Source organism: the organism of the source record quoted next, unplaced genomic scaffold (genome assembly GCF_019419815.1).
Source record: "Pyrus x bretschneideri cultivar Hongxiangsu unplaced genomic scaffold, Pyrus_bretschneideri_v1 Contig42, whole genome shotgun sequence".
In the NCBI taxonomy this organism is placed as follows: domain Eukaryota; kingdom Viridiplantae; phylum Streptophyta; class Magnoliopsida; order Rosales; family Rosaceae; genus Pyrus; species Pyrus x bretschneideri.
In genome coordinates, this window is record NW_025999746.1 from 1,159,993 (window position 1) to 1,183,306 (window position 23,314).

The following is a 23,314-nucleotide window of genomic DNA, read 5'->3' on the forward strand; positions in this document are numbered from 1 at the left end:
ACCTGAAGTTTTCATTCAAAACATACCACATGAAACCCGTAGTTTTCATGCATAAATTAAACCACTACACGTCTATAAAACATGTATGTTCTACGATATATGTCTATGGCTTCCATATGACTAATCACATTTTCTCCCTCCGTTTTAGGGACATGTCGAATTTGAACAATCTTGATTTCTCCGCTCTAGAAGTATCTGGAAGAAACTATCTAAAGTGAGTTGAAGATGTGAAGCTCCATCTCACTGCAAAGGGCATTAGAGCCACCCTTGAGGCACATATCGCCGACAAACCTGTTGACGAAGCTCAGAAAGATACTGCAATGATCTTCATTTGAAGACACATCCATGATGCACTGCAGACTGAGTATCTTGCTAAGGAAGACCCATGCACCCTCTGGCTTGCTCTGGCCAATCGTTTCGATCACCAGAAAGACATATACTTGCCTGAAGCAAGACACGACTGACAGTATCTTCGTTTCCAAGACTTTAAGTCCGTGAATGAATACAACTCTAAAGTTTGTAGAATCCGTTCTTTGTTGAAATTCTGCAAAATGGAACTAACCGTATCAGATATCCTAGAGAATACATATTCGACCTTCCATGCCACCAATATTGTCCTGCAACAACAATATCGAGCACAGAAATTCACCAAGTTCTTGAATTTGATCTCTATTTTACTTCTCGCTGAAAAATAGAACCAGTTTTTTATGAAGAATCATCAAGCTTGACCCACTGGCTCGAACGCCGCGCCTGAAGCGCATGCGACCAATTCTAGCAGCCGTAGACAATGAAAAAACCGTCGTGGGCGTGGCAATGTGCGGTAAGCCTAACCATAGGCCCAAGGTGAACAAAGTGCCCCACCTAAGGGAAGAAATGTGACCCAGCAGCGCCCACCACTCACCCCTAAGGCCCTAAACTTTAAGAACAAGGGCAAAGCTCCTGTTCAGGCTACTTCTACTGAACTGGACATGTGCTATCGCTGTGGATCAATGGATCATTGGTCACAAGCATGCCGAGCTTCCCTGAGGCTATTGCTAAGTATCATTCCCGTCGTGAGTCTCACTTTGCACATGTGGATCATCCGGAAGATGCAACTACATCAATGGAGATATCAGACTTTCAGGAGGCATCAACGCCTATAGATGAATAAATTAGACATGTTTTTAGGGTGTTTTACCCCTAGTGGCCGAACCCACTAGGAGTGGCCGGCCCTACCTCCCTTTTTTTTTAGGTTTATGGTTTAATTTTGAACAACTTTTCTATGTATTTCGAATAATTTGTTTGGTTTTGAATTATGGTTGTTATTTGAATGGATATTATTCTCTTGAATTGCTTAATTGAATGAATGGACTTATATTTTTGCATGTGACCAATTCAATCAATTTATTTCTAGGTATGTCTAGTGGGGAAGTTAGTTGTCTGGCAAATAGTGCAACCACGCACACCATCTTGTGTGAACAACACTATTTTACTAACTTAATACCCAAGAAAGCTCTTTTGACAACTCTCTTAAGCCCATCCAACATGATTGAAGGATACGGAAAAGCACGTATCATGTTGTCTAATTGTACAATCTTGACCATTAAGGAGGCAATCTATTCTCCACGTTCAGGCAGAACGTTACTAAGTTTTAGAGATATTCGAGATAATAAATATCATCTTGAAACCACTGAAGATCATGGTTCTGAATTTCTTTGTATCACTTCATACGAATATAGCCAGAAGCATATTCATGAAAAGTTGAAACGTCTGCCGAGTGGGTTGTACATCATAACCATTCGCGACATAGAAGCCCACAGTGTGGCCAGCCCTATGCCTGAGTTCCAGGACACTTTGTTGCTTTGGCATGATCGTTTTGGACATCCTAAACGTGACATGATGCCCCGTATCCTCAAATCTTCTCACGAGCATAAGTTATATCCCTATGTTGGATTTTCGTCATATACAAAGATTATTCACGACCCCCTTAAATTTCTTCAGAGGATTCAAGGGGACATTTGTGGACCTATCCAACTAACCTGCAGACCATTTAAATTTTTTATGGTGTTGGTTGATGCATTCACATGTTTTTTTATGGTGTTGGTTGATGCATTCACATGTTTGTTTTTTGTCCACACGCAACGCCGCGTTTGCTAAACTCCTAGCTCAAATAATTAAGCTAAGGGCTCACCACCCTGATTATCCGATTAAGTCGATTTAACTGGATAACGCTGAAAAGTTTACGTCACAGACTTTTGACGATTATTGCATGTTAATAGGGATTGATGTGGAGCATCATATGCCCCATGTTCACACCCAAAACGGCCTGGCAGAAGCTTTTATAAAGCGCCTTCAATTGACAGCTTGGACATTAGTTATGTGAACCAAATTGCCAGTATATGCCTGGGGCTATGCAATATTGCACGCAACTATGTTGGTCCGCCTGAGGCCCACCAATACCCAACCACATTCACCGTTACAATTGGTCACTGGATACGAGCCTGACATCTTGTATTTACAAGTGTTTGGGTGCGCCATTTGTGTCAATAGCGTCGCCACTACGTACCAAAATGGGTGCGTCATATAAGCATGCCAATGTTCCTATAAAACGCCCCAAATTGTCATGTTATGCTCCCACTACGTCTCATTTAGATCCCTACACTGCCCGGTCTGAAACTGAGGTGCGACAAATTATAAATCTTCAGAGCATTGCTCAAAGCATGCCAGATGCTTTTAATGATCTAGCAAAGGTGACAAGATCACATATACCCGTTGCAAACACACCTGCAAAGATAAATGTACCCCGCGTACGTCAACTACCTGTCTGGGAAGGCCGGACAGTCCTCGAAGGTGGGGAAGTCGCACCCTCTACACAACAAGGTACATTGGCGGCTAGCCAATCATCTGCTCCGACCCTCTTGTTCAAAGGATTCACAACCCCGGAAAAGGAAAATGGCACCAACTAGTGACCTCAGTTTGAATTTGACCATCGCTCACTCATCCGTTTCAACGCATGAGGTTATTCTAGATTACAGTGATGCTTCAAATGAAACATGTCGGCCTTTTGAGAATCGCGAGATTTCGGTCCACTACACAGTATTGGATGAGGTTTGGAATAGGAATGAGATGATCGTCGACGATGCATTCGCGTACTCAGTAACTACTGACATCATACTTAGTGATGACATCGAACCATGTTCCGTCGATGAATGCCGACGTAGAACCGATTGGTCAAATTGGAAATAAGCAATCCAGGTCAAACTCGATTCCCTCGTGAAACGTAAAGTGTTTGGACCTATCGTTCCTACACCTCTACGTGTAAAGCCTGTTGGCTACAAGTGGATTTTCTTGAGGAAGTGTAATGAGAAGAATGAAATAGTGCGATACAAAGCACGCCTTGTAGCGCAAGGCTTCTCTCAGCGTTCTGAGATTGATTACAAGGAAACATATTCCCCCGTAATGGACGTAATAACGTTCTGCTACCTAATTAGTTTGATAGTTTTCAAAAAATTGAATATACAGCTTATGGACGTGGTAACAGCATATCTCTATGGGAATCTAGATACGGAAATCTATATGAAAGTTCCAGAAGGACTTCCATTGATTGGTTTAAATAGTTCTAGACCACGGAACATTCTCTAAATTAGGTTAAGGAGGTCACTATACGGATTGAAACAATTTGGACGGATATGGTATAACCATCTAAGTGAATATTTGACAAGTCAGGGTTATGTGAACAACGAACTATGCCTATGCGTGTTCATAAAAAAGTCATATTCCGGATTTGCAATTGTTGCAGTTTATGTCGATGACATGAACCTCATTAAGACTTTCGCAGAGCTTGAGGAAATTGTTGTACACCTGAAATCAGAATTTGAGATGAAGGATCTTAGGAAAACTCGATACTGTCTCGGTCTGGAGATCGAGAATTGTTCAGATGGAATCCTAGTACATCAATCGAACTACACCCAAAAGTTATTGCGTCGTTTTATTGAGGATAAAGCAAAACCTTCGAGTACACCCATGGTCATTCGGACTCTAGATGCTAAACGAGATCCCTTTCGTCCAAAGGAGGATGAAGAAGAGATTTTGGAACCCGAAGTTCCTTACCTAAGTGCAATTGGGGTTTTTTTGTACTTGGCTCAGTGCACTAGACCCGACATCTCCTTCGCTGTGAATCTATTGGCTAGATACAGCAATGCGCCCACACGCAGACATTAGAATGGTGTTAAAGACATTTTCCGCTACCTAAAAGGTATTACGGATTTGGGATTGTTCTATACCCACGAATCTCCGAGTATTGCCGCCCCTATAGCTCTCATATTGATTCTCGCCTTGTTGGATACGCAGATGCTGGATATCTGTCTGACCCATATAGAGCACGTTCTCAAACGGGCTATGTCTTTATTGTAGGAGACACCGCTATATCTTGGAGGTCTACCAAGCAAACGCTAGTTGCGACTTCGTCTAACCATCCTCAAATTCTCGCCCTGCATGAAGCATCGTGTGAGTGTTTTTGGCTAAGAGAAGTTATGGGACATATTTAAAGCACTAGTGGTCTTACATCGGTCGTTGACCTTCCTACGACGATCTTTGAAGACAATGCAGCATGCATCGAGTAGCTGAAGAAGGGATACATCAAGGGAGACAACACTAAGCACATAGCACCAAAGTTCTTTTACTCACACCAGTAACAGCAGCATCAGAACATTGAAGTCAAGCAAATCCGTTCCCAAGACAACTTGATCGATCTCTTTACCAAGTCATTGCCCAAGTCTACATTTCAGAAGCTCGACCAAGGAATCGGTATGCGTAAATTATCTGAGTTGAATCGCTTGTAGTTCTCTTATTTAGAAGTTATGTCTAACTCAGAGGCAGTATCTTGAAGCATACTCACATGATCTTAATGTACTCTTTTTCCATACGATTAAGAGCATTTTTCCCACTGGATTTTTGCTACCTAACTATATCATACTTCGTTGAGTTCACTACCTTCGTCCAGTTTGACGAGCGTTTTAGACATTATGCATATTTTCTTACTTTTCTCCTTAGTCTATGGGTTTTCCCCATTCCTTGGGTTTTACTATAGCAAGGTTTTTGTGAGTTTTACAAATGCATACTTCAAAGTAAATTTGAGACTCGCGATCACCCGTTGTGCCAATGACTTGATCAACTTTCTACCTTATCTGCTGAAGATCTGATGCGATGGTTTGTTGAGTATTTACACACTCAAGAGAGAGTGTTGCAGTCATATTTAGAATAGGAATGTGATTGTGTAAATCCTACGGAATCTGGGAAAGTATTATATATTTCTATTAGGATTAGATTGCCTATTAAATGTTGTAATCCTAAAGGGAAAGGTTTTACCATTTCTACTACTATAAATAAAGGCACAATGGGGTGAATCAAACACACATCACAATTAAATCAATCTCTCTTTTCTCTCAATATTGCCGAACCCCTCTCTCTCTCTCTAAACCCTAGATCGTTCAATCAAATAGGCCTACAACAAAAAATAAATTTTTTTATTATTTATTTAAAAATATGTAATGTACCATCAAGTTTTGGCCACAATGAAAATTTATCCATATTATATCTAAATAATCAAAGAGATATTGCTTTAAATACTATAATAATCCACCAAATTGGGAATGACACTATTTATTAACTAATAAAAAACTAAAATTCAATTAAATAAATCTAATAGGTGACTTCGAGGCAAGTTCCCTATTGATGATTAATTTAATATTTTATGGACCAACTGCATGTGAAAATCCATATACTGATCTGAAAAATGAGAAATGATTGCACAATGCGGTCACGTCATGGGTACATAATCTTCTTGCTGTAATTTTTTTATTGGCTAACTTGATGCTGTAATTTAAAAATATTAATACCCATGAATGTTCGCACACAAACACACGCTGATTTACAAGAAGCTTATAATTTAGTTATTTAAAAACACTTTTTTTTTTTTTTCCCGAAAGTTCTGAGTACGACTTCTTTCTGTCTCTCTATTACTTTTATCCAAGAACACGCGCCTTTTTTTTTTTTTTTCCTTTTGTGTTGAATACCGACATCACATAACCCAATGTATTTCCAACAACGGTATTTTGAACAATAAATCTTATTCGGATAGAATTATCAGAAGGATGTACAAAATATTTTGATGTTAAATAGAATGAGGTTATGATATTAATTTTTTTTTTTTTTTCGGAGATACGATCAGTGGGATTTCAACAATTCTTTATTTGTTTTTCTCTCATTTTTCTAGATATTATTTGTCATAAGACTCATAACTGTATGTCTATTTGCTTTTCTTGTTTCTAAGGAACCTCCTCCGTTAGGATTTGTGTTCTATTTTTGGATACGATTTTCTGTTTTTTAGTAATCTTCTAATATGATTTATTTGTCCCTTTGTTTGCAATGAAAATTGGTTTATATTGGCTTTTTATCTTAAGCAAGAGAAACAACTTTTTTTAATTGATCGTGCATGTCATGTTCAATTATTTACTTGAATGGAATCTCTAAACAAAGTATATGCAACATACCAATCAGCAAATTGATATTAAAAAAATTGGTAAATACATATATTACGGTTAAAGATATGTATTTACCAATTGCTTCCATTACCTTCCATATCTAATCATAACAACTATTTTATGAAGTTAAAGATCATTTTCATCCGATGACGTAAGAACAAATTGTCAAGATAGAAGGAAGATTTGACATTCTACGCTAAATACATTTAAACTATGTTAAGAAAAATTCAAACTTAGATGCAGAAAAAAGCAAATTGTTCTAAACAACTTGATTAAGCTCAATCGAGCGTATATGATCATAACTTTAAAGGATTGTTTATTGTTAAAATATTTCTTTCTTCTTTGATTTCTATTTCTTGCTTCCCACATTTTGGTAATGAATAATAATAAATATTAATAATAATCACGATCATAATACTAATGAAAACACAAGACTGCAACTATGAAACACAGAAAAGTCAAAGGCCAACTCAGTCTCTCTTTATATTGGGAAAGGATGCACACACCACACAGCAAAAGGCTGAAAGTAAAAGTAATGGTCCACGTATGAAGGCCGTGAAGATTGCAATTTGCAAGCAGCTACCCTCATCTCCCTCTTTTACTTTCATGTCACCATAACTAACGCGTTTGATCCTTCACCAACCATTTTTCAAATCCCGAACGACTACATATATATACAACCTCTCTCTCAAACCTTCTCAACTTACCACCGCAGCCGCCGCCGCCACCACCGCCACCACCACCACCACCACCACCCCTTCTTCTCTCTACTTTTTCTTTCTCTAGATCTTTCTCTGTGACCAATCAAGAAAGTGATGGAGGTTGGTGTGTATAGCTCGAGCGGTAAGGAGCACCTATCGTTAACCCCGCGTCGAAAATCAGATCAAGACTTCGGCTCTCGTTATGCCCTTCTTCTAAAGAAAGCTAATCAAGGGCACAAAGTAATAACTCAATCTAAAGCAACGGAAGTAGGAGGAGCTCATAGCGTTAGTGCTAAACAGAATTTATCCTCAAACCTACGGCTGCGCTCACAGCAAGAGTTTAACTCTCGTCCTGCCCCTCAGCTGAATCAAAAGAAAAATGATCGAGAGCATAAAGCAATAAACCAATCTAAAGTAATGCACGGAGGAAGGGCTTATAGCGTTGGGGCCAAAGAGCACTTATCCTCGAACCCTCGTCGACGCTCGCAGCAAGGGTTTGACTCCAAAGCAAATCAACCCAAAGTTGTAGCAACCAATAAGCTTAAGCCTGTATGGGATTGTGGCAGCTCACTATACGACTCGTTCGAGCTCGACTCGTTCAAACGCCAACTGGACTCGGCCATGTCATGCAGAACCATGTCAATGCCTCATCTATCCGACCACCGAGCTCCTCCTCCGCCGCCGCAACCAGCCACCATCACAGCCTCCAGCAAAAAACCCTCATCAAACAAGCTCTCCCGTTCGATTCAAAAGCTCCTGCGCTCTGTGTTCAAGCCTAATACCAAACCAAGTAACAGTAACAATTCTGGTGTCGTTTTTAAAGTCCAAGATCATCAGCAAGCAAATACCAAGGATGGATTTTACGTTGTGTACGACACGACAGGTGCACTTACGACAATTCCAGAAGTTGTTCCTCACGAGTTTGATTTCGGTGGTCTCTCCCCAGAGATTAGGGCGTTCGTAAGAAGAACGGGATCAGAGCGATTTACAGCTTCGAGTACTGCTAATATTGGTATTTCATGTGCTTAATTAATATTTTTATTAGATATAGCTGTAGAATATGAATAAATACGAATTTTTGCTGACGTATATGTGGGTGTGTGTCTGTATGTAATACGTTTTTACCTTTTTCATATGAATATAATATAGTCTTTTTTCTATGGATATGTATATAGATTGAAAATGTTCCGATACTGTTTACTTTAACGAAAAATCATATTTTTACATTAAAAAGTTAATTATAATACTATTCACTTTACTTTTTATTTTGTCCTTATTGTTAAAACTTATAAACCATTTTTATTAGTTTTTATGTGCATTATATATTGTGCTAAAATCCAATCTATTATTTATCAATTTATCATGTCGTTTAGGGGTTAATTAGCAACTATGACAACATAATAGATATCTCTTAAACCCAAAATATATATGAATATAAATATATATACGGCCGTGAGATAGTTGGTAACACCACACTAATATTTCAACTTTTAGGTTATCGATCAACCTAAACCCTAAACTTTTAGGTTGCGCACTCTTAACTTTTGCTTTTGTGCAGTAGCTATTTTCTTACATTGATTACACAACCTCTAATAATCCGGGTTTTGTTTAGCTTGTTAATTTAGCACGGGTCTGCTTGGAGAATAGAGTGAATTCAGTCATCATAATCTTTCAGTCTAATTATAATAATAATATAATATTATGTGTACTTTCTTGTAATGTAATGTTAAATTATGGTTCATGACACCACAAAACGACAGACTAATTTTATACAAGGTGCTCCCCACTTCCGTGGCTGCTACGGTGCTTGTTTAATAAAAGGACACACAATCCATGATATTTTACAGATAGGACTACAAAATAATATTAGAACTTGATGATGGAGATACTTAGTTGGTGAAATGCATTTATCCAATGTCTCTTTCCATCTAAGCGGTCCGAATTCAATACCTGCTGAGGAGGGACCTAATGAGATGATGATGATGATGATGAATGATTGTGATAACACTAGAAAACAAAATAAAGCTAGGAAGATCAAATTTTGAACTAAATTTACAAACCAAATGATATGTTATCAGTAGAAAATAAGTACGTTAATCAACACTAAAAAAATTTGTTACACTGAATTCAAATTTTAATATTTTGATTAGGTTCATTTTGTATACGCACAAGTACACTAACGTTATAGGCACATTCATATTCTTCTTTTTAAAAAAGAGATCATCTAGTAATTTCGCCATAGTAGTCCACCCTTCCGAAGCCCGGAAAGATTCCCAGAGCCATTTCAACCTCCTCCTGGGCACTATCGTGCAATTCATCAACGGCATGAATTGGACCCAGGACGTGATTTGTGAAATATAGGTCTGGAATTCGTCCCTACATTCATATTCATAATTATATTTCTAGAAATTATGATATAATTACTAGCAAATGCCACACATTTTTTGGGTGAGAAATATAATTTTATTTTTCATAAATATTGTTTTCAATTTTTTGATGGGAGGAGTTATTTGTTTTTAAGGGGATTGGCAGGCGTCAAAAAAAAGGGGTTGGCAGTTAAGGAGAAAGAAAGAGAGAAAGAGAGATAATAAGTTTAGTGGGTAGTGATGGAGTGACGTAGTTGTGAGGTTGAAAAAAAAGGGTAAAAATTTGTTGTGTGAAATTACTTTAATACCCATATTTTTTCCTCTTCTAATATTTTTTTCACTTATGTCTTAAAAGGTTATAATAGTAAATTCATTAGTATTTTTCATTGACAAAAGAAGTTCTATTAAAGGTTTTTATCACAAATAGTCCTTAAAATTAATCTACACTATCAAGATGGTTCCTAAAATTGATAATCAATCAATGTAGTTCTTAAAAATAGACGTTACAAATCAATGTAATCATTCCATAACAATTCTGCAAAAAAATCTGTTATGTGTTGATGTGGCACATAAATGGATCTCAATAGTCTTTTTTTTTTTAATCACAAATGGTCCCTGAAATTGACCTATACCATCAAAATGGTCCCTAAAATTGAAAATCGATTAATGTTGTCATTGAAAATAGATGTCTCAAATCAGTGTGGTCTTTCTGTCGCAATTATGTCAAAAAATTTGTTCTGTGTTCAGTTGACACATAAATGGGCCCACAAATCTAACTAAATAAAAAATAAATTAGAAATATGTCTAATAATTTAATAATGAATTAAAAAAGTTGTCAACCCAGAAATTCGGTCGCGCAATCACCTCTGATTCCAATCCATACTCTTCTACCTCCATCTATGGTAGCCTTCGTCGACTCTTCTCTGGAAAAAAAAAAAAATCTTAAGACACTCATTTTCACACCTTTTGACACCCTTCATCAAATTGGACAAGGATCGAGACCACCTTTGGCGACAGCTTGGATTGGTGATGACTTTTGTGACTCTACGGTTAATATTTGGGCGATCGACAACCTCACAACCTTAATCTTGGAGAGCTTGTTAGGCGCTCCCCCTGTGATCTTAGTAACTCAGAGAATGACGAGCTCTACCTTGAGATTATCTCATTGTGCAAAAATGTTTTTTTTACTTTTTTAATTAATTATTAAATCCACATCAACACATAACAGAAGATTACAGAATTGTGACAAGATGACACATTGATTTGCAACACCTATTTTTAAGGACTACGTTGATGGATTTTTAATTTCAGGGACCATCTTGATGGTGTGGGTCAATTTCAAGGACCATCTTGATGGTGTGGGTCAATTTTAGGGACAATTTGTGATAAAAACTCTTATATCTTGTGAGCCCCATTTATGTGCTACATCAGCACATAACAGAAGTTTTGATGGAATTGTGACAGAAGGACCATAATGATTTGCAACACCTATTTTCAGGAACTATATTAATTGATTTTCAATTTAAGAGACCATCTTAATGGTGTAGATCAATTTTAGAGACCATTTATAATATAAAGGGAACTTTAACGAAAAACTACCAGTAATGTTCACTTTAATGAAAAATCACATTTTTACACTAAAAAGTCAATCATCGTATTATTCATTTTACCCTTTATTTTGCCCTTATCGTCAAAACTCAAAGTTTTCAAGCCCTTTTCAATCCTGATATTATTCACTTTACCCTTTAATATGTAGTTTAGTTTATACAACTACAACAAAAAGATGATTACATACTAATGCAAATCAGTCTCTATAGAACATAAAGAAGATTGCCACTGGTCCCTAATGTAACTATGATTTTTATGGATGCCAAAATTTGTGTTCAAGAGCCGCTTAGTATTACAGTCTAGTGATATTCCTCTTTACTTATAAGTGAGAGGTCTTCGGCTCGATTCTTGCTAAAGGTGAATTTAAACCATATTATTACTAGCCCATTGTGAGGCTATACTGATCCCCTCCCTTTTAGTGTAGATAATATCGTTGTTCAAAAAAATATTTTGCATTTAGGATAGTTCAATTGCGCCTGTAATTTAGTAGTCTACTTGTGCCATTCAACAGTATCAAAAATAATATTTTCATATAGGTATCAATCAGTGCCTAGTATTTGTAGTGTTGCTTCTAGTTGGCTGCAATGACATTCTTAGCTCAGTCAATTATGATACAAACCGCTATTTAGGATTATTCATATGTAAAATTATGTGCTAGTTATTCCCCTCATTTTTTAGTGTAAATACTATTGTTTGTTTAAAAAAAAATTATGTGCTAGTTTTTTTGAAGTACTAGAAACAAAACTCAAAAATAAGACTCAAGTCACTTAGTACTTTAGTTTAGTGGTAGTATTTTTTTTCATTTATAAATGAGATATTTTAATTTCGATTCAGGCAAAAGGTGAATTTAAACCAATTTGAAGCTTAGCTCACTATTTATCATGATTGGTTATGGGTGATGCGATGGGCCCCAAAATAAAGGGAAATAATGATATCGACTTGGTGAGTTTAATGGAGTGGGGCTGGAAGGCTTCCATGTTGGATGGAAATTGGGCCAGGTTTAATGTATACAAGCCTCTGTCCTCTAGATCGGTAAAGCCTCTTAAATGACCCAGCAGTATCAGACCATCGGTAGGGGTGTCCCTCCTAAAACGGGTGTTCATCAGAATTTTTTTTTTTTTTGAACAAACGATATTATCTACATTAGAAAGAAGGGATGTGTTTGCCTCACAATGAGTTAGCAATAATGTGGTTCAAATTTGTCTTTAGCAAGAATTGAACCTAAAACCTCTCATTTACAAGTAAAGATGAATACTACTAGACCATAGTACTAAATAACTTAAAAATGAGTAGGATTCTCTCCTAAGGGTGTTCATCAAATCTTGTGAAAAGGTGAGTAAATGAACGACCTATAATTTGGCCAAGTACTCACTTCAAAATTTCAAATTTCGGTATACTGGTTTGTACATACGATATTGAGGGAGAAATATTTAAGTCCATAATAACCGTTATTAGGATAGACATTTTAACTAGTTGAGCTATAAGTCTCTGATGATAAGAGTACAAAATGGGTTTTGGTTTCTTTTTTTCTACTCTATTTTGCATCTCCCCATCATCCTTCAGTCACACTTTCAATCGTCATTTTTTCCTATGTAGTTTTCTCTATTACTAGCGCAAAATGTGGTAGAAAAAAGAAGAAGAAGCAAAATGGTTACTAAACCGCTCTTTAAAATTCCTTTTTTTTTCTTTTGTTGAAATAAAAGTCTTGTGGTTCTTTAACTATGTCTCCAAATGAGTGTCTGTTTTGAAGCCCAAGTTTCATACCTTAATAAAACTGAAAAGAAAGCAATGAACGAAGGAAGTTATTTTATTTTTTTGGCCAAAAAAATCTTTTAATTCCCCAAAATTCAACAAGTATTTCGAGCAAGATTGGGCTTTTCATCCTTCTCAAATCCGAACTAGTAAGAACTAAGTTCTTTTTTAAAACTTATTTTTATTAGTTACCAAATACGTTAATATTCACTTTTAATTACAGTCCACGTGCGTAAGAGAGAAAAGCTCTCATTTCCAAAGCAGCAATGTTGGACGGAGGAGGATTCTTCATTCACAGTCTCTCTCCCTTTTCCTCCCCTTCTACTTAAACGATTCTTATTAAATCACGTTAATATCTTATATTGATTTTTTTTCGGAGACAATAAGACAAAAAATAAAGTGTGAGACAAGAGAAGAGAAGGGGATGAGAATAGAAGAAAAGTGAATCCTACTCCATGTTGGATTAGCAACAAAATATGATCTTTTTTATACTCACATTACATGGTGCTTAATAACAAAAATAAAAAATAAAAATTGTACACACACAATAAAGCCGGCTTACGAAATATTATATTTTATGAAATGAACTAAGAGAACTAAAATTTTAAACCAAATTTACAAGTCAAATGATGTGTCACTAATAAGATAGAAGCAATTTAATCATTCCCTAAGTAATAATCAAATCATCAACAACCACATTATTTCGTTTGCAAATCTGATTAAAAATTTTGATCTCCCAAACATTATTCTTTATGAAATGATAAAAAAAAAGTAAAAAACACTCATTTTTCTTGTTAGTAGTTTAACTCAACATATTCAACTAAAGAATACGTCGGTTTCGAGTTCTGATCTACATTTATATATAATCCTAATATTTGATGGTATTATCAATGTAATTACAATTGTACCATATAACTTGGATGTCTATTGCGAAAGAAGAATTTTCATGACATGCTTATTCCACTACCAGAGTTGAATCCATATGGTGATCTGATTGATGCCCCGAAATCCTCTAGAGATCGGAGAAATAACTGGCGAATGTTCTCCAGGAGCCCTTCGAGAACCCTTCGAATGTCTTGTATGAGACCTTGTTGTGCTCACTAAATGTTCAATAAAATACATATTTGACACATCTCAATAGCACTCAACAGGGGATTCTCAAAAAACTACTAAGGTCACTCAAGAACACTCTATGTCGATATATGTTAGCACAAACACATAATAACTTGGCATAGAATGACATGCACACAAAGTGCTTGATGTCGAATTGAAAATCCTCAAAAAAATTGCACAATGGGGCACTATTTTCTTTTACATAGGACCCCCATGATTAGAATTATGGACTGTCACCAACCACAACCATGAATTTGAGTGCATGCGAAAATAAACGTAAATGATATCTATTTAGTTGGGCAGAAGAAATAAAAAGAAAGTCGCCAAATTACTTTTCCCAGATTAAAAAAAAAAAAAAAAAGTTTAAAAGGCCGTATACCAAACCACAAAAAAAAAAAAATATATATATATATATATTTATATTTATAAAGAAACACATAATTTAATATATAAATAAATAAATAAATAAAAAGCGTAACTAAACAAAAGTAAAAGTAGAAAATTTGTAAAATTCTTTCGGACTCGTGAAGCACTCTATTGAAAATATCAAGGTTCTAAAAGACGCTAAACGACACTAGTCGGGTGACAGGCTGGGGCCTAACGCCTAGGCAACCTAGACGGATTTAAGTAAATTTGTTATATATTGTATAAATAAATACTTATTTATACCTAAAAAACACACAAAATTATATTAGGATATATAAATTGCAAAATAAAATGTCGTATAAATAATAAAGTATTTGAGCATATTGAAAACATGGGGAACAAACATATAATGAGTGCTTATCCAAGTATTCAACAAGTCTCTTTCTTGAAAAATTAAAATGCAAAATGAAAGTTATCGATTTTTTGTGTAAGTAAGAGTCACAACCTAGGCAGGTGCGTAGATAGGTTAAGCGGGCTAGGCGAACACCTAAGCGGGTCTAAGTGCACTTTCTTAATTTTGAACCTCTAATATGTGGGGTAAGCTCCTGCATGTTATTTGAGTTGTATTAATGAACTTTGGCTTGGAATTCGTTAAACATCGAACTAGGAAGGCCTCTGATCATTTTTTGGGTTTCTCTACAATCTCTGGCTACTTGGTGCACTTTCTTAATTTTCAACCTCTAATATGTGGGGTAAGCTCATGCATGTTATTTGAGTTGTATTAATGAACTTTGGCTTGGAATTCGTTAAACATCGAACTAGGGAGGCCTCTGATCATTTTCTGGGTTTCTCTACAATCTCCGGTGACTTGCCAGCGACAGACGGCAGTGAAAGGCAGTGGCCACCATTAGTTTTAACAGCGAGGCCTACTATTCCATTAGATTTAACCAAATTCAGCGACAGAAAAGGTATATTCTATTATCATTTTAGATTCTCATCGATGATTGGCGCATGCATTGGCAACGGCGAGCACAGCGGTGCGCTCCCTGACGCGTGACACCACTGTCACGGCACATGGTGGTGCGTGTGCGGCTGCATGTGCAAGACCCGAGACCTAACGTTAGGTTTTTTGATGTTTTGAATCACGTGGCACGTTCCATTTGTGCTAATTTGAGGTCTAAATAGTAGTTTTAGACAATACTTTGTAAAGTCCAATTTAAAGCTTATAGTAGCTTATAATGAAATCACATGTGACTTTGAGATTAAAAGGGAGTTAGGCAATAAGCATATTGAGGATGGGCACTCTGTTTACCTGTGAGTGGATCCCTTCAAAACAATATGTTTTAAAGTTATTATTATATGTCGATGCGTATGAATATTATTACTATTAGTCTTTGAGGAGACTTATATCTAATTAAATTACGTTGATATCTTGAGTCCATTGGTGATTTATTTTCACCATCATCATACATATCATATAGCTAGCCGATCTCCCTCTCTTCTTAGTATAAAAATATCGATATACTTAACAAAAAAACATGTGACCTGATAATGATCAAATTAGTTAACGGTTGACCTAAAATTCATTATTTTCATATAATTTTGAGTCTGATTAATAGGTTGTGTAAAGAATTGCCAGATTTAGTATCAAATGATTCAAATACACCTACCTATATCGACATTTATTATCCCAAATTACCTATATTTCATTACCTCCGCAACAGGTATCACGTGTGCTTGTGCATGATGTTAGCAGTGATGTCAGATTTGAGAGGGAAGCGTCAACTACAGCGAAAGAAACAAACAAACAGATATACAAAGATCACAAATAGAATTTGTAAAATAAAAAATAAAAAATCACAAATAGAATTGTTTAAAGAAGCATGAAAGGTTTTCTCGAAATATAAAAGGCAACAGAAACAAACAAATAAAAATAAAAAAAAGGTTAATATCAGTTTACTGCCCTGAAGTTTCGTGGTTTTCAACATTTGGTATATGAATTTTTTTTTATCTCAGAGTCGTACCTCAAGTTTCAATTTTTGGATAGTCTCATACATCCGTTAAACTGACTATTGAGTCAGCCGTTAACTGATGACGTAGCGCTCATGTGGAGAATGATATGGCCCACATGTTGTTAAGGATCCCCGTGGACCCTTAACGACATATGGCATCCTGTCATTCTCCACATGGGTGCCATGTCATCAGTTAACAGCTGACTTAACAGTCAGCTTAACATATGTATGAGATTGTTCAAAAATTGAAACTTGATGTATGACTCTAGGATAAAAAAAATTTCATGTACCAAATGTTGAAAACCATGAAATTTTAGAGTAGTAAACTGAGATTAAAGCGAGAGAAAAAAACACAAATACAAACACAACTCTCTCCGTCGTGAGCCCCATCAAGAGAAAAAAACACAAATACAAACACAACTCTCTCCGTCGTGAGCCCCATCAACTTTATCATATTCACACCTAATTCTTACCTACGCCACCAAAAATTCCAAACTCAATATATTAACAAGAAGGGGCATTTTTTTTTCAAAGAAGCAGTATTATCTAGGGTAAAGAAATTGGTTAAGCTTCACAATGAGTCAGCCATGATAATGTAGTCTAACTTCTCATTTGTCGAAAATCAAATTTAAAACCTCTTACAAATACAATTGATCGCAATAGACTTACAAGTCAACGGCCACATTGTTCTCAATTATTCTCCACAATTTTCCTAATAAATATTCTTTTTCTTCCATGCATTCATTTCATTGAACACTAAAATCCCTAGAGCCATGGCATTAGACACCCGAAGCCACCGAAGCAGCAACCACCACCACAACGACCACCATAAACTGATCAAACCACCGCATGTTGCCATCGTCCCAACTCCAGGCCTAGGCCACCTCATTCCCCTCGTCGAGTTAGCCAAACGACTCGTCGTCCAGCACAACTTCTCCATCACATTCATCATCCCCAACGACGGCTCGCACTTGGCTCCCCATAAGAAAGTCCTTGAAGCCCTCGATTCCCAGTCCATTTCCTACATCTTCCTCCCTCCTGTAAGCTTCCATGACCTCCCTGCCGACGTCATGATCGAGACCAAGATCACACTAACCTTGACTCGATCCCTCTTGGCTCTTCGCGACTCACTCAAGGTCCTAAACGAGTCAACTCGTCTAGTTGCACTTGTTGTTGATGTCTTCGGTGCGGAGGCATTTGATGTGGCCAATGAGTTCCACTTGTCCCCTTATATTTTCTTCTCTGCTAACGCTATGGGTTTATGGCTTTTATTTCATTTGCCACATCTTGACGAGACCACTTCATGCGAGTACAGGGACTTGCCCGAACCGGTTTTACTTCCTGGTTGTGTGCCGATCCAAGGTGGAGATTTCTTAGACCCTGTTCAAGATCGGTCCAATCCGGTCTATAAAGCTGTAGTTCATATTTTCAAGAAGTGCAGGTCGGCTGCCGGGATTATGGTCAACAGCTTTGCGGACTTGGAACCTGGTGCTTTCAAGGCTTTCAAGGAAAAATGGGCAGGTCCATGTCTTCCACGGGTTTATCCCATTGGACCGGTTATAAAAACCAGTTCAACAGATGGGTTAGATGCAAATGAGTGTTTGAGGTGGCTAGATAAGCAACCCTACGAGTCAGTTCTATTTGTTTCATTTGGGAGTGGTGGAACACTGTCACAAGAGCAACTGAATGAGTTGGCCTTAGGGCTTGAATTGAGCGGGCAGAGATTCATTTGGGTTGTCAGGAGCCCAAACGAGACAGCTAACAATGCTTCTTACTTTACTGTCAAAGGCGGGGAGAACCCGTTTGAGTTTCTACCAAATGGGTTTCTGGAGAGGACCAAAGATGTTGGCTTAGTTGTGTCATCATGGGCGCCACAGGTCCAAGTGCTGAGCCACGGGTCGACAGGGGGATTTTTGACCCATTGTGGGTGGAACTCGGTACTAGAAAGCATCGTGCATGGTGTGCCTCTGATTGCTTGGCCGCTCTATGCAGAGCAAAGAATGAATAAGGTGCTACTAGTTGATGGTTTGAAAGTTGCATTTGGGGTCAAAGCGGATGAGAAAGGCATAGTGGGGAGCCAAGATATTGCTAAGTATGTAAGGGACCTAATTGAAGGAGATGAAGGGAAATTGCTAAGGAAGAAAATGGAAGAGTATAAAGAGGCAGCCAAATTGGTTTGGGCAGAAGAGGGATCGTCTGCCAAGTCTCTTGCTGAAGTGGCTCAAATATTGAATGGACTCAAGAACTAAATGAACTGTAACCTAATGTGTCAATTACTGCGACCGTATTTGCAAAGTGAATAAAATAAGGGGTAAATGAATTTTAATCCTTGTATTAGATTAAATCTCATAATGAGCCATTAATAATGTGATTTAAAGAATCGAATCTAGCCACTTAGTACTACAGTTTAGTAGTATTTTTCCTCACTTGTAAGTAAGAGGTCTTAGATTCGATTCTCGCCAAAGACGAATTTAAATTACATTATTGCTAGCTCACAGTGAGGCTAACCCATCTGCTCCCCCTTAATGTAGATAATATGGTTTGTTAAAAAAAAAAAAAGAGAATCAAACTTATAACTTCTTATTTATAAATGAATAGACATACTACTAGACCTTAGTAATAAGTGACGATATTTGATCTTAGTCCTCCATGTCATCATGACTATTATAACTCATATTTTGGTGTTTTGAAACTCTTTAATGGCTCTTTTTGTTCCCATTGTGCTCCTATAATTAATTAGTCGACCTTCTTGGTATGGTTCCTCATTATTAGGGTCCAATTTTGACTTTGATTAATTTATGCTTGATTTCTTCCATGCTTAGAATGCCTGGAAAGATTTTTCATGTCACCACAAAGTCAAAGGTATCGCACCGCGTTTAATACACAAAAAAAATATATGTATTTAAATATTAGTACCTAGCTAAACACACTTAAATCATAGGGGTACAGATCCCATCCGGATGTTTTCTAGACGGAGCCAACGGACCACATCATCATAGTCGTTGATTCAAAACAGATGCAAATCGTGCGGCCTCTAATATTTTCAATTTATGTCCCGAGGAAGGAAGGCGCCCGCGGCGCTGCCTCTTCCTGCTGGTTTCTTTCCTCGTCTCTCACCCCAAAACTCAGTACCTCTCAGTACCCAGCAACCCTTGCGAGCTTGCCCTCAAGACCAAGTATTCCTCAGTAGAGGTTTGGGGGACGAAGGGAAAGGTTCAGCGCAGACCTCGTTACCCTCGCCCTCGCTACCAGCAGGCCCGTCTTCCTCTCGCTGCCACCGGCGATGATGGTGTACGAAGACCGGATCGGTCACCGGCCGATGGATCGAAGGGGAAAATGAAGCCGTCCGAATGATATGCCTATCGGACCGATTTGCAGAATTCGAATTCTTCATCTATGGAGTTTGCCCTTGAAAATTTTCCCAAATCCATTTCCGTTAATTTTTCCCCTATTCTTGATTGAAACCACCGCAGGCGCGAAAGATTTTATTTGTGGTTTCTGGGAAATTGATGGATTAATTATTGGGTATATGAGAAGTCTTTTGGGTTGTTTGATGGGTTAATTCTTTGATTAATCCTTCCTTTTTGCCTTTTGGAATTGGCAAAGACAAAAGAATGCCGAGGGGTTTGGGGACCAAGGAGGGGGGAGAGTGAGAAACGGAAGCTGAAAAAAAAAAAATATTCAAAATAAACTTGGGCCGTAGGATATGAGCTGAACGGTTCGGATGGGTTGATTCCCAGTGGATCCGCAGAGAAGGATCCGGCGAAGATCCTGGGCCAAATTATAATACCTAGTTGAATGCACTTAAATTATAATACCTAATCAAATATATCTATATTATATTATCGTACCTAATCGAATTTATCTAAATTATCGTACCTAATCGTTTAGCGTACCTAATCAAATACAGATGCAATAGATCAATCCTAATTCCAACTCAACAATTCACACGCTGACAAAATAATCAAAACCTGATAATAAAATCAACCAACACAAAATAAAAAATAAAAAAAAGAAATATCACAAGCACAATGCCACAAAAAAAAGTTACTGAAGTTGAACCCATTCGCTTCGTTGCAAATTGTTGGCATTCATCTAGATACACAAGCCATATGCCATTCAAAACCAACAGAAAGAAAATGGAGAGAGACCTAATGCAAATGATGAGAAAAAAGGGAAAAATCGTAATTACCAGATGTATGTGAAGAAATCAGCCAATATATAGATGATTGCCTAATCTCTTTTTCAATTGCAGAAGCCTAATCTCTAATTCCCTTGATGTTGCATCTTTAATTGCCGGATGCTCATTTTGAATTAAAAAACAAAAATTCATTCAATTGTAAAACCATTTAATAGCAATATTTGGGGGTTATATAGGAAGAAAAAACATGGTAAAATTACATAAAATATGACGTGAAATATAAATGTTGATTTGGACATGAGTCAAAGGATTAAAATTAGTTTTTAATCTTACTTGCAGTATTTATGTAAAAGTAATCATTTTAAGGACTAAAATTCAGCTTTTAAATTTTAGCCTATTAGTCTAGTGATATTCCTCTTCACTTGTAAATGAGAGGTTTTAGGTTCGATTCTCATCAAAGACGATTTTGAACCACATGATTGCTAACACATTGTGAGGCTTAGCCATTCCCTTCCCCTTAGTGTAGATAATATCGTTTGTTCAAAAAAAAAAAAAAAAACAAAAGCCACTGGAAAAGATTGAAAATTTTAATTAAAACATGGTGTTAGATTACATATATATATATATATATATATATATTTATCAAATGATATGATTTATACTAAGAGGGTGAGGGAGGGGCTACGCCTCACAATGGGCTACACTAGTAGGAAAAACTATGTGCGCGACAAAGCAAAATCCATCGCGCAAAGACGTTTTGCGCAAAGAAAAAAAAATCTTCGTCCCGCAAAGTTAGCAAGAAAACCGCGGGTGATTTTTTTTTTTTTTTTGGCGCGAAAATAAGCGACGAAGATTTTCCCACGGAACCTTTTCGCAACAAAGCTTTCGTCGCGCAAAGCTCGTTCAGTTTTTGGGGTAAAGCATTCAACGCATGGGAATCAGAGGAAAACTTGCGCATTAAAGGCTTCGTCATGCAAGTTACAGTTAGTTTTGAGTCAGACCGTTCACTGCATGTGAATCAGAGGAATCTAGACAGTATTAGTGCGGGTCTTTGTGCGACAAAGCCTTGATCGCTCAAAGGCCCTAACGTTCCTATAAATATGCACTTCTGCTTCCCTTGTTCTTCACAATATTGTTCTCCTTATTCTTCATAATTCTGTTGGTGCTACGATGAAGGATAAAAACAAGGATTAGAGTGTGCCCGCCAACCTGTATGATTTGAGGTCACATCTGGAGTTCGCGCATGCGGTTGGTGTAGCCATGTGGAATAATTGTCTTACTGCTGAGTGGCGTTCTTGGAAATATGTGCCCGAGAATGTGAAGAAGGTGGTGATGGATGAATTATTAGTAAGTATACTATTGATGGATCATTAATTAATTTTGTGAAATTTTTTGTTATATGTTGGAATTAATTATTTGCATATATGTGTAACAATGTAAGTATACTCTTCATGACGATATGAACGAAGAGTTGATGAAGTTGATGGAGGCGACGTTGAAGGGAGGTTACAAGCGGTAGTGTTATGATGTCGAGCAAAATGAAGGACTATCGAACTAGTAGTTTTAAATTTATGTTTTTAGGACAATAATTAAGGTTAAGGTTTTTATTTATAAGTTCTGTATTTGGACTTAATTAAATTTTGATTCCCGTTTGATTTTTTTAATAATTTAATGGAATATAATATCAATTTATTTAAGGTTTTAATTATTTTTAGAATAAATATTATAACTGAAAATTTGTTTGTAATTATGAAGTTTACGTAAACATGGATATCTATGTTTACGTAAACTTCATAATTACAATTGATCATGTTCGTCGGTAGAACGTTTGCACGACAAAGCTTGTCGTTGTGCAAAACCTTGCGCAACAAAGTCTTCGTCGCACAAATGGCGTTCAGTTTTAGGTCAGCTTATTTGGTGCATCTAAATAAGAGAAATCAATACCATATTTAGTGCAGATGTTTGCGCGACAAAGTCTTTGTTGCGCAAAGTCCCTAAACTTCCTATAAATGTGCGCTTCTGCTCTCCTTATTCTTCACAATTCATTTCGGAAACGCTTACCAAGTCTGTAGATTATAATCAATTCGTTCTTTGATTGTTGGTATGATGGCCAATAGTGGTGCGCGTTTGTCAAAAACAACGGATGGCGAAGGTTTCGGACAAGGTTTGTGTTGTAAATTTTGCATTTTGTATAAATTTTTTATTTAGCTTCAGTATTATGAAAACATATTTTGTGAATTGACAATAAGAAATTTGTTGCGGTACGGGTCTAACACACTTATGATCACAGTAGTTACCAAATCATTGCTGACGAAGTAATAGGGGTTGTGAAGTTAGAGTAGCGTGCCAACTTTTGGTCTGACGTTGGAGCATTGGTGCATACCAAATGTGCTACAAATTAGGAGTCTTGGAGTGCCATCCCCGATGAGCTAAAGATGCGCATGATTGATGAGTTAGATTATGTGTTAATTTTATTAGTTAAATAATAATGTTTGTTAAATGTAATATAATAGTGAGCTTTTAATTTATTGATTTTTGCATGACAGCCCAATTGGGACATTGACAAAAGTGACCTGAATATGATGAAGGCTATCGACAACATGTTCAAGTCGCGTTTCCAGGAGTGGAAGCTTGATAATTAACTCGTGGCAGAAGTACCGCAAGAGCCAGAACTATCGGCGGATGAGTAGAATATGTTTTTTATTTTAATTTTATTTCTTATTTAATAATTCGT

General features: G+C 37.0%; 2 protein-coding genes across 2 annotated transcripts; both read left to right on the forward strand.

Annotated features, from left to right (window-relative positions):
- Positions 1–7,336: 7,336 nt before the first annotated feature.
- On the forward strand, positions 7,337–8,382 carry LOC103943763. Its single transcript, XM_009354109.3, has one exon. The coding sequence runs from the start codon at positions 7,337–7,339 to the stop codon at positions 8,249–8,251; it is 915 nt and encodes a 304-aa protein (XP_009352384.2). The 3' UTR covers positions 8,252–8,382.
- Positions 8,383–16,853: 8,471 nt separating this feature from the next.
- Positions 16,854–18,765, forward strand: LOC103943767 (hydroquinone glucosyltransferase). Its single transcript, XM_048566759.1, has one exon. It carries the CDS (start codon positions 17,213–17,215, stop codon positions 18,686–18,688), a length of 1,476 nt encoding a protein of 491 aa, XP_048422716.1. The 5' UTR covers positions 16,854–17,212; the 3' UTR covers positions 18,689–18,765.
- Positions 18,766–23,314: the final 4,549 nt, after the last annotated feature.

Bases quoted from the DNA above. Each gene is read 5' to 3' on its own strand.
- LOC103943763 (XM_009354109.3), top strand. From the start codon at position 7,337: ATGGAGGTTGGTGTGTATAGCTCGAGCGGTAAGGAGCACCTATCGTTA.
- LOC103943767 (XM_048566759.1), top strand. From the start codon at position 17,213: ATGGCATTAGACACCCGAAGCCACCGAAGCAGCAACCACCACCACAAC.